We start from the raw sequence: 12,962 nt of genomic DNA, 5'->3' as shown, positions 1-12,962 counted from the left end.
CTTACTCCCCCTTCCCATGCTCTTTAACACTTAACTGCTATGCCCCATCACCTCCTGGTTGGGGTACACAGAGCCCATACAGCTGTATGTCAGTATGCCAGTTTGAGGTAATGGCTAAGATGCTGGGCAAGAAATAGGAGAGATGAGTTAGGGTTAGAATAGAATAGAATAGAATTTTATTGGCCAAGTGTGATTGGACACACAAGGAATTTGTCTTGGTGCATATGCTCTCAGTGCTAGTACTCAGTGCTAGTACATAGGGCTAGTCACTCTCGCAAAATCCACCTCTCAGGGTTGTTGTGGGGATAATAGGAGGCGGGAGCATTAAGTACTGTATAAATGTGCCCTTGACCTGACTCAAAATCAAGGCAGGAGAAAAATAAATAAATAGATCTCCAGAGGTCCTGGGATGAAGCAATTCAGTAGATACTGAAGAAAGAAGAATCCAACTCTGTGCACGCTTATGGCACGTATTTTCAGAGACTGCTTACTTCCAAGGAGTAATTACCGCAAACTGCTAAAAAGCCCAACGGGTGTTCCGTCCGCCCCACTCTTTCTATTCCTGCTTCTTCCTATGGATACGGGGACATACCGATGGCCGAGAGTGGTCGGATGCCCCACGCTTAGCCACCATGAGTTCTGGTGCAGCGTTTACTTGAACCAAGCCGCCGCGACTGCAAGCGATGCCTTATTGGTCGGCGTTGCGGGATGCAATCAATTGTGGCCGATTCCGACGGCGTTGCTCTCAACCACCGTAAGTGAGGAAAGCGTTTCGCGCTACATTCCCTCCGCATAAAGTTAAAACAAAGCGGAAGGAAAGCGGCGGGGCAGGTTCGGCTCGGCCTCCTCCTTCCACCGGGCTCCCTTTTCCCGCCTAAAGTCGCTCGCGCCCTGCCTCCCTCCTTCCACTTGCCCCAAGCCGCTGCCGGCGCGAACATTTCCTGCCGGCGGGGCCCCGCTGCCCTCCGCTTCGCTCCTCCCAGCTGGCCCGCTCGGGCACCGCAGCAGCCTGCGCCTCCCCCGCCCCGGCTCCTCTCGGCGTCACCCTCCTGCCTGGAAGATGGCGCTGGGCGGCCAGGTTGGTGTGCCAGGGAACGGGGGCGGTGGGCGTTGGGCGCCTTAGGCGGGCCGTTGGGCGGATAGGCCGGGAGGAGAGGCAGGGCGAGAAAGGGTGGAAAGGCGGCCGCGGAACGGGGCGTTGGAGGTGTGGGTGGGGGCAGGTAGCGCATTCCTCCTGGGCAGGCAGTGCCTGCAGGGGGGCTGTGTTTGGAGGAGAGGCGAGAAGGGGCTCTCCCTCCTCCCCGCCATCTCCACCTCCCCGCCTCTCTTTCCCCCAGTTGAGGCTTTGCAGAGAGGAGGGTGGAAGCAGAGGGAAGCCGGTCCTTGGGGACTGGGCGGGGGACACCCCACTTTCCCGTTTTTGAGAGGTGGCAAAATAGTGTGTGTGTGTGTGGGGGGCTGGTGGTCTCCCCGAGGTGGCGTTTAGTAAAGTGATGGCTCTTTAGAAAGTGCTTGGCTTTTGGGCAGCGGTCCCAGAGGTGGAGGCGGACGTCTGCAATAGGGGCAGAGGAGAGTGGAGTTATAGAGGTTCAAGCTACACCAACCCCAAAAACCTGCTTGAAGAACACCCCCCCCCCAGAACGGTTTCTTCAAGCCCCCAGGCGGGGCTTTTTGCTCTGCATCATTGTAGAGCAGGTGGAAAATTACGTTGTAGAAACTAGGAGTACGAGTGACTGAGGCAGAATGTGAAGTATATGGATGGCGTGGAGGGTGAAAAAGATTTTTTAGAAGATTTTATAGTGTATTGGTGGAGATTCAGCTGCCTGAGAGATTTTTTCATTTGAGTTTAGCTAGATAAAACTCCATTTTTTAAATAATCCCTCTTTCCTGAATAAATGCAATCTCAAGGACCTATTACTATATTCATAGCATCCATGGATGGTTATGTGTTTTTTTCTTCCCCAAAATGTTGAAATAAATTGTTAAGGATTCCTTTAAAAAAAATGCCATTCTTTAGTCCCATGAACAGACAGCATGTGTTCTTCATCTGCGACGCAGACAGAACATAACCCAGAAAATAAATATTTATGGAATTTGTAGTCAAATTTAGACCTTTTTTTTCAAGGATTTGGATGTTAAGATAGGTGGGGAAGAAGATAATTAATATATGCTAGTTGGTTTATGGGATGGCTAACACAAATATGGCTACATTTCAACAACCCAAGTTGGATTTGCACCACGTGTATAAGTGAGAGATGTTTTGTTAGTGCTTAGCCTAGTTTTCAGATTCTTCATGACAGTTGACCACATGGCCAGGGCATGCACCAAAAAAGGAGGCTAAAATGTAGTTGATTGCTTTGTGTTATTCAGGGTGTCCATCTGATCTAAGTTTGTGGAAAGAAGCATAGCAGTTAATAATAATTCTTCCGTTGACCATAGATCATCTGGTTATTTTATCTTAGCAGGAATAAAAGTTTATTTTTCCTTTAAAAGTCGGGTCTGATGGCTTTCTATGAGTTCTGTAAGGAAGTTTTAGTAATATAACCAGGTTTTTCTTTAAATTTTAGATAATTTTTTGAAAGAGGAATTAAGACTGAATGGTTGATATTATAGGATCAAGGTGCAGAAGCTCTTTATGCTAAATAAATAAGGAAATAAGAATTTTATATGAATAATAGAAAATTTTTGCAACTTAATTCATAAGGAGAAGTTGTAATACCAGAAGATGATGTGTCAAATGAAATGTTCATGAGTGTGTTATCTTTCATGTGCTCTCTGGTATAGATTTGTGATGGAAAATGAAATCCCCATTTGATTTGGGATTTGAGTTTTGCTAAAGGACAGACCATATTAGATAGAGTCTTTGAGACAGCATAATTTCCTACATACTTTTAGAAGAGTTCATATTACACTATATTATAAATAGAGATAAAAGGTTTCCTGAACATTTTGAAGCAATAAAAGAAAATCTAGGTTTCTACTGGAAAAAAATGATATTTTGGTCAAGATAAAAATGTACAGTGGATATAAAAAATCTACACATCCCTATTAAAATGTCAGTGTTTTCAGATGTAAAAAAAAATCAGACAATGGTAAATCATTTCAGATTTTTCCCCCCACTTGTAATATAACATAAACTATGCGATTCAATTGCAAAAGAAACTGAAATCTTTTAGGGGGATATAACAATAAAGAATGTACAATAATATGGTTTAATAAATGTGCACACCCTCTTATAAATAGAAATGTGGCGTTGTTCAAAATTAATCGCATTAAAACTGATGTTAAATAGTAGTCAGTACACACTTGCCATCAATTAAAGTGACTGATTAAACCCATATAAAGTTCAACTGTTCTTGTAGGATTTTTCTGGCATTTACTCAGTTGCCTCTTACAGCAATGTAGAAAAATGTGTTATGGTCTGATGAGAGCAAGGTTGAATTTTTTGGCCATAATTCCAAAAAGTATGTTTGGTGCAAAAACAACATTGTGCTTCACCAATAGTACACCATACTCACAGTGGAGCATGATAGTGGCAGCATTATGCTTTTGGGATGCTTTCCTTCAGCTGGAACTGGGACTTTAGTCAAGGTGGAAGGAATTACGAGCAGTTCCAAATACCAATCAGTTTTGGCACAAAATCTGCTAAAATGCTGAAGATGAAGAGGAATTTCACCTTTCAACACAAGAAAGACCTAAAGCATACAACAAAAGAACGGCTTCACCAAAAAATTAAAGTTTTTGAATGGCCCAGCCGGAGTCCAGACCTGAATTCAATTGGAAATCTGTGGGGTGACTTGAAGAAGTCTGATCACAGGAGATGCCCTGGCAATCTGGCAGATTTGAAGCGCTTTTGAAAGGAAGAGTGGGCAGAGTTTCCCAAGGCAAGTTGTGCCATGCAGATAGGCCCCTACCCAAAAAACAAACAAACAGAATTCTATCATAAAATCAAAATGTGTTTCAACAAAGTTTTAAGGGTGTGCACACTTATCCAACCACTTTATTGTTCATTTTTATTGTTATTTTATCCTCCTTAAAAATTCAGTTTGATTTGGATGCTTGGCAACTGGCATGTATTTATGATGATTGCATTGTCCCGTGGTTATATGAACATCTTTTGCGACTTTCTGAGAACCATGATCAATGGGGAAGCCAGATCCTCTTAACAATCACTACACTAACTTCATAACTGCAGTTGAGGTCTTTGGTCAGGAACAGTGTAGTAAACGTAACTTACTTTTAATTATGTTGAAACAATTACAATTAATTAGTTTTGCCTTAATCCCTTGATGTGCTTAATTATCAATATTTACATTAATTATCAATAGTTACATAAATACTGCATTTTGAGATGAGTAAACTAAATGCATTTTAACTGAATGGAAACAACTGTTCTAACTATTCATTGTGTTATCCTGTGCATCAGGAACAGAAATGAATCAAACCTGGGATAATGTTTGGGCAACCGCATCTTATACTTTTAATACTGTCATAGAACAGGAAATTAAGGGAAAAATAAATTAAAATTAGAAGCTGGCATCCATGAAGTGAATGGCACAGATCAAGCATATCCCTGAAAGTGTTCATTCTCTTTACTAATTTAGTCTAAGTGCTTGATCTATGCCATCCAGTTCATGGATGGCTAAGTGGGGGGGAAAACATGTATTTCAGATTATTAAGGAAATTTAAATGCTAACTACGGTATTCTTTGCCATTGAAAAATATTGTTTCATTCGTTGCCAAGGTATATCATCTGAATGATAAATGAATAAATTAATTACATGGATTTGCATGAATATTCAGGAAAATATATATGAAGTTTTAATATCTGACGTTTTATTCCTCCCAACAGAGTTTAGCAGAATTAGAAGTTCTTTGTAAACAGCTATATGAGGGCACAGATTTAGCCCAGAGAATACAAGCAGAAAAAGTTCTTTTGGAGCTTATTAACAGCCCTGAATGTCTCAGTCAGTGCCAACTTTTACTGGAACAAGGAACGGTAAGCACTTTAAACTTCATTATTGATATACATATTTGTTATACTTTTTTTGCTCAAATTTCCTTCTGAGTACCAAGACTGTATATGTATTATCAAGATACATTTGATTATCAGATTTTTCTTTTTGTTATATATTTTGTTATATTTTATAATAGCAGTAGTAAGATTAATTAGTGATGATAGACAAAGAACTCATAAGCTTTTGCAGCATTGGACCAAAGGAGGAAACCAAACAAAATACATACCCTCAAGTGAGATTTTATTATTATCCACAATAGATTGCAGCATCTGTCATACCTTGACAAAAGTTAAGTAAGGTCAGACTTGGTTGGTATTTGAATGGTAGATTCTAGGAAAGCCCAAAGCTGTAGACGTGGCTGGAAAATTGAGAAAATATATTGGAAGAAGGCAGTTGTACACTATTTCAATACTGTTTTCAAAAAGAAGATTCCATGAATATGTCCAAGTTCACGGATGTGACCATTTATTTATTTATTTATTTATTTATTTATTTATTTATTCATTCATTCATTCATTCATTCATTCATTCATTCATTCATTCATTCATACTTTTATACCGCCCTATCTCCCTAGGGACTCAGGGCGGTGTACAGCCATATAAAAAACACATAAATATACAAAGTAAAACATTAATCTAAAAAACTTATTAAATAGGCCAAATATTTAAAATAGACATATAAATAATAAAACCCGATTTAAAACCAAATCTAAAATTTAGACATTTAAAATTTAAAAATCTAGTCCAGTCCTGCGCAGATAAATAGATGTGTCTTAAGCTCGCGGCGGAAGGTCCGAAGGTCAGGAAGTTGACGAAGTCCTGGGGGAAGCTCGTTCCAGAGGGTGGGAGCCCCCACAGAAAAGGCCCTTCCCCTGGGCGTCGCCAGTCGGCACTGCCTGGCCGATGGCACCCTGAGGAGTCCCTCCCTGTGAGAGCACACGGGCCGGTGGGAGGCATTCGGTGGCAGCAGACGGTCCCGTAAGTAACCCGGCCCTATGCCATGGAGCGCTTTGAAGATCATTACCAAAACCTTGAAGCGCACCCGGAAAACCACAGGCAGCCAGTGCAGTCTGCGCAGGAGAGGGGGTACGTGGGAGGCACGAGGGCTCCCTCTATCACCCGCGCAGCCGCATTCTGAACTACCTGGAGTCTCCGGGTGCTCCTCAAGGGGAGCCCCATGTAGAGAGCATTGCAGTAGTCCAGACGAGATGTCACGAGAGCATGAGTGACCGTGCATAAGGCATCCCGGTCTAGAAAGGGGCGCAACTGGCAAACCAGGCGAACCTGGTGAAAAGCTCTCCTGGAGACGGCCGTCAAATGGTCTTCGAAAGACAGCCGTCCATCCAGGAGAACGCCCAAGTTGTGTACCCTCTCCATTGGGGCCAATGACTCGCCCCCAACAGTCAGCCGAGGCTGCAGCTGACTGTACCGGGATGCCGGCATCCACAGCCACTCCGTCTTGGAGGGATTGAGCTTGAGCCTGTTTCTCCCCATCCAGACCCGTACAGCTATACATATAGTCCTCAACTAACAATTGTAGTTGAGCCCAGAATTATGGTTGTAAGTCATAGTTTCTAAATTCTTTAGTTGGCCGCTATGTGACCATGCCTATTTTTACAGTCATCTGTGTCGTGGTTGTTAAGTGAGTGCCATGATCATTAAACAAAACCATTTTATCCAATGAGCATTTTTTTTGCCAAAAACTGGAAATAAATGGTAAATACTGGCAAAAAAAGCTGGAAGTACATGAATGTTGCAAATGGCCATAAATGCAAGTTGGTTATCAAATGCTCATAATGTGATCATTTGACCGCAAGGGAGATGTGTTGTCCTAATTCAGGATCTGAGTCATAAGAACCTTTGGGGGGGGAATTTATGGTAACTGACTGGTCGCTAAGCAACCATTCATTAAGGGAGAACTATCTGCATATAATTTTGAGAAGAGATAATCTGTTGAGATTCTGGTGGATACTGTATTGACCATGTGGTAGACCAGGAACTTTACAAGTAGTCCTCAGTTACAACTGTAATTGATCCATTTAATTACAGTAATTAAGTCTTGATAGGCCACATGACCGGACTCAATTTTATGATCTTTTTTGCAGCAGTTGTTAAACAAAGCCAGTTATTGCTATAAGGCACCAGTCCTCAATCTTTCCAGCTTCATAGACCAGGGCTGGTAGGGGGAAAGGAATGGTTTCGCAGGCACAACCTAATCCCGCACATGCGCAAATGGAGCTGTGTGCGCTTGCCTGCCGCTTGTGTGGCCTGGTTTCCAACAGGCCATGAACCAGGAGTTGGGGATCCCTGTTATAGAGTGGTTTTACCAGAAACCAGAAGTAGATACCAATTCCTGGCAAAACCATTGTAAATTGTGGACACATGACTACAAATGGTCTACAAATGGTCGTAAATGCGGGCTGGTTGCTGAGCACCCAAAATGCAGTGGGGGGGGGAGCTGATGTCAGAACATTAAAACTGGGTGAGAAGTAGCTTTGTGGAAATTCCATACATTGAGGACTACCTGTATATCTGGGATCTGGGATCTTAATCAAGCTAAGAACTCGCCCTAAAACTCCTCTGCCTTCAATTTTCCTAACAAATATACGCTCACTTGCAAATAAGATGGATGAAATACTCCTCTTAAACAAATACTATTCTGATTTTCGCAATTCAGCAGTCCTATGCTTCTCTGAAACCTGGTTAAATGAATCAATTGAAAATAGCAGCCTGAACATTCCAGGATTTCAAATTGAACGATCAGACAGGATCCCAGAAACATCTGGTAAAAAGAAAGGAGGAGGCTTATGCCTATATATTAATTCATCCTGGTGTCAAGATTTTAACATAATTTACAAATTCTGTGACAACAATTTAGAGACTCTAATTATCAACTGCAAACCTTACTATTCGCCTCGTGAATTTTCCTCATTTCTTCTAATTGCTGTTTATGTCCCACCACAAGCCTGTGTAAACGAGGCATTACGAACTCTAGCTGACCAAATCATGGAGGCTGAAGCCAAACACCCTGATTCACTGGCCATTGTTTTGGGAGATCTAAACAAGGCAAACTTAAGGAAAGAACTACCAAAATACTTTCAGCATGTCAATTGTCCCACCAGAGGCAAGAATACTCTAGACCACTGCTACACAACACTAAAAGATGCCTATCGGTCTTTACCACGTGCAGCTGTAGGACACTCTGATCATTGCATGATTCACCTTGTACCTGCTTACAGGCAAAGACTTAAAGCCATAAAACCAATAATTAAATCAGTGAAAACCTGGACGGAGGAATCAGAATTAAAGCTACAGGCATGTTTTGACTGCACTGATTGGAATATTTTAAAGATACCTCTGCAGACCTGGATGAACTCACAGATACTGTAACATCATATGTCAGCTTCTGTGAAGACCTATGTGTACCTACAAGGAACTTGCGAATACACAGTAATAACAAACCTTGGTTTACACCTAAACTTAAGCAGCTACGACATTCCAAAGAGGAAGCCTACAGAAAAGGTGATAAAATGCTGTACAATCAGGCCAGAAATGCACTAACAAGGGAGATAAGAGCAGCAAAAAGAAGCTACTCTGAAAAGCTAAAGAATCAATTTTCAGCAAATGAACCAGCAAACATGTGGAAAACTCTTAAAAATATCACCGGCTATGGCAAACCTCCTTCCCAGGCTGAAGGTAATCAACAACTGGCAGATGACCTGAATGAGTTTTACTGCAGGTTTGAAAGGAAACTACAGCCACCTATCTCCACAACCCCCATCTCAGACACACCAACAACAGCCAAGCCTCCTACAACTGACCCCATTTCATTGGGTTCACAACCCCTAGTGATCACAGAAAAGGAAGTGCAGGACCTATTTCACAGACAAAAGCCAGGAAAAGCTCCAGGCCCAGACAAGATAACTCCTTCTTGCTTAAAAGTCTGTGCTGACCAATTGGCCCCCATCTTCACCCATATTTTCAATAAATCACTAGAGATGTGCTATGTTCCTTCTTGCTTCAAACACTCTACCATCATCCCAGTGCCGAAGAAGCCCACCATCAAGGAACTGAATGACTACAGACCAGTTGCTCTAACATCTGTAGTCATGAAAACCTTTGAAAGGCTAGTGCTTTCCTACCTGAAAACCATCACGAATCCGCTCTTAGACCCCTTGCAATTTGCATACCGAGCAAATAGATCAACAGATGATGCTGTTAATATGGCTCTGCACTACATCCTACAACATCTTGAGTCTCCAAAGACCTATGCAAGGGTCCTTTTTGTAGACTTTAGTTCAGCATTCAATACCATCATTCCAGACATTCTTCTAACTAAGCTAAACCAGCTACAGGTACCGGAACAGACTTGTAAGTGGATCACAAGCTTCCTAACAAACAGGAAGCAGCAGGTGAAGCTAAGCAAGATCACATCAAATACCTGTACAATTAGCATAGGGGCCCCCCAAGGCTGTGTGCTCTCCCCACTTCTCTTCTCTCTGTATACCAATGACTGCATCTCCAATGATCCATTTGTTAAGCTACTGAAGTTCGCAGATGACACAACAGTGATTGGTCTCATTCGAGACAATGACGAATCCGCATATAGACGAGAGGTCGAACTTGTGGTGCAACCAAAACAATCTGGAACTGAACACACTCAAAACCGTAGAAATGGTGGTAGACTTTAGGAAAAACCCTTCCATACTTCCACCTCTCACAATACTTGACAACACAGTATCAACAGTAGAAACCTTCAAATTTCTGGGTTCTATCATATCGCAAGATCTCAAATGGACAGCTAACATCAAAAACATCATCAAAAAAGGACAACAAAGAATGTTCTTTCTGCGCCAACTCAGTAAGCTCAAACTGCCCAAGGAGCTGCTGATCCAATTCTACAGAGGAATTATTGAGTCTGTCATTTGCACCTCTATAACTGTCTGGTTCGGTTCTGCAACCCAACAAGAAAAACACAGACTTCAGAGGATAATTAGAACTGCAGAAAAAATAATTGCTACCAACTTGCCTTCCATTGAGGACCTGTATACTGCACGAATCAAGAAGAGGGCCGTGAAAATATTTGCAGATCCCTCGCATCCTGGACATAAACTGTTTCAACTCCTACCCTCAAAACGACGCTATAGAGCACTGCACACCAGAACAACTAGACACAAGAACAGTTTTTTCCCGAAGGCCATCACTCTGCTAAACAAATAATTCCCTCAACACTGTCAGACTATTTACTGAATCTGCACTACTATTAATCGTTTCATAGTTCCCATCACCAATCTCTTTCCACTTATGACTGTATGACTATAACTTGTTGCTGGCAATCCTTATGATTTATATTGATATATTGATCATCAATTGTGTTGTAAATGTTGTACCTTGATGAACGTATCTTTTCTTTTATGTACACTGAGAGCATATGCACCAAGACAAATTCCTTGTGTGTCCAATCACACTTGGCCAATAAAATTCTATTCTATTCTATTCTATTCTATTCTATTCTATTCTATTCTATTCTATTCTATTCTATTCTATTCTATTCTATATGTTTGGAAAAGTGACCCTCTAAAAGCTAGATGGAGCATTAACATTTTATGTAGCAATTATTCCTTATGATTGTAGTGCTTGTCTTGGGCAATAATTTTCAAATAAAGCCCAGTAAACCAGACACTTCAAAAACAGTGGCACATGGCTTAATATTTTAAAAGAATGTCTCAGTTTTATGTGTACCGTACCCAATATGTTAATGCTGCATACCGTTTTACATGAAGATGATTTGGTTCATGTGAATGAAGTAGAAGTTCCTTTGGATTAAGTGACAGAACGATTTTTGGTTAAAAGTGTGAATTCTAGTATTTTGTTGCTCAGTACAGAAAAAGAGCTCAATGTGTCTATTGAAAATATCTGTGTCAAAAACCTGCATATATATATTTTTTCAATTAGATTCTCTCACTAGGGTAAAATAGAGCCATTTGAGGTGTTCCTTCTGTTCAGCTTGCAGTTTAATATAGTAATTGAGACACTAAGCTCTGGAAAAGAATTAACCAGAGGGTATTTTGTCCTGATGCTTAGTGTTCTCTTAGTTTGATATTCCCCAGTTCCCTAAACTTGGTCACATTTTTTACTTATGCTGCTTTCCTATTCAGCTCTGATCATTTTGACTGTCTTTGCCAGGTTGCATGAAGTGAAAGAGCTACACTAATGTAATGTTACAACCAAGTACTAAGCCAAAAACGTACCAAATTTGAAATGCGTGCAATTGGCCCCAATGTTAGTGCCAGGCTCTAAAAGCTCTTATAAGATTTTACGTACAAATTTTCAAGTTACACACTTTCTGCAATATTTACAAAACTATCTGCAACTCCAACCTAGAAGGTACCAGAAGTTGGGAGAAGTTAATTCACACCATGTTTTTGCATACTTTTGCTTGTTTGGACTGTATCAGCCTCTCAGAAAGTAACCTGTTCATAAGTACAGCACTGTCTCCCCTGTATGTGTCAGACTGTCTTACAAAAGTTATTTTTTTGTTTGCCTTTATCAAATGACAACAAATGAATGACACATTTTCACTTCACTAACTACATAAAGAAGTGTGTTGATAATTAAAGGAAGCTAAATATAGTTTAGAATTTAGAATTCTTGTACATGTATCAAATTCTTTCGTGGATTCAGTTACCATCTTAAAGCATTCCATATGCTACAGAAAGTTTTAATGACTGCTTGAATATTTAACTTAAAAAGATTTAGTGTTAAAAATCCTCAGATTACAGGGTATTTTATTTAATTGTTTGATGGACTACAAGTTTATTCCCTTTGTTTTGGATTAGCAATCAAAGGCAGATTGCCAGCTGGAAATTCCTTGATGGAAATATGAGGACACTAAAAGAAATAAGTTACCCATTTCTTTTGTTAAAACCCTATTGGTACCAACGAAGCTCTAAGAAAATTGCAGATGTGTATTGATGTCTGAAAAACCATAAAAATATGACCTTATCTATAATGTAGATATAGCTAGAACATGTTGAAAATAATGATACAAGTTATATGTAATCATATAGCCATATAATATATAAATATATTCATATAATAGTGACTTAATTATGCATTGTATTGCTACATGATATCTGTGTGGCTATGTAAAGCAGTGTGTATTATAGTATTTATTCTGAAAAATAGTTACTGGTGCCCGCAATCATTTTATTTACCAAAATCAATCATAAAAATAAGAAAGGCTCTTTCATAAGCAAAATGATAAATAAATGGTAAATTACTAAAATGACAAAATAATAAACATAGGTAGTCCTTGTCTTATGACCATAATTCAATCCAAACCTGTCATTGTTAGCAAGGCAGTTTTTAAGTGAGTTTTATGATCCTTTTTGCCACAGTTGTTCAGTGAATCATTTAATCATTGAACAAATATGGCTTCCCCCGTTGACTTTGCTTGTCAGAAGCCAACTGGGAAGGTTACAAATCACTTGACCATGGGACAGTGCATTCTCCTAAATACTGTATTTTTTGGAGTATAAGACACACCTTCCCCCCCCCCCAAAAAAAAGAGGGTGAAAAACTGGGTGCGTCTTATACTTCGAATGTAGCCCCACCCAGCTTCTCAAATGGAGGTTTCAGAGGCTGAAAGAAGCTTCAGAAAAGAAGCTCCCAAACAGAGCTTCAGAGGCAGGGAAAAAAAAGCAAGGCACAGAGCTCACAACCAAGGAACCTGTTGCTAAAATTCACCTCTGGGAACAGCTGATTGTGGGTATTCTGGGAGGCCAATCCACCTGCCAATCAGCTTTTTTCTTATTTTCCTCCCCAAAAACTAACGTGCGTCTTATACTCCGCTGCGTCTTATACTCCAAAAAATACGGTACATGCCAGTTGCCAACTGTCCAAATTTTTATCAAGTAACCTTGAGGATGCTACAATGATCTT

At 40.6% G+C, this 12,962-nt stretch overlaps 1 protein-coding gene across 3 annotated transcripts in view; it reads left to right on the top strand.

Moving 5' to 3' along the window:
• The first annotated feature begins 922 nt into the window (after nt 1–922).
• RANBP17 (RAN binding protein 17) overlaps nt 923–12,962 on the top strand; it is a 225,166-nt gene continuing 213,126 nt past the window's right edge. For 2 of the 3 annotated variants that reach the window (XM_058180874.1, XM_058180853.1), the window contains exons 1-2: nt 923–1,078; nt 4,853–4,999. In XM_058180874.1, coding sequence (XP_058036857.1) covers nt 1,061–1,078; nt 4,853–4,999 — 165 coding nt within the window. In that variant the 5' untranslated portion in view covers nt 923–1,060. Of the gene's footprint in view, nt 1,079–3,004; nt 3,093–4,852; nt 5,000–12,962 lie in introns of those variants that run through there. The other variant, XM_058180863.1, reaches the window with a different exon arrangement.

Source organism: Ahaetulla prasina, chromosome 1, assembly GCF_028640845.1.
Source record: "Ahaetulla prasina isolate Xishuangbanna chromosome 1, ASM2864084v1, whole genome shotgun sequence".
NCBI classification, from domain to species: domain Eukaryota; kingdom Metazoa; phylum Chordata; class Lepidosauria; order Squamata; family Colubridae; genus Ahaetulla; species Ahaetulla prasina.
This window is presented reverse-complemented; position numbering and strand designations above follow the sequence as displayed.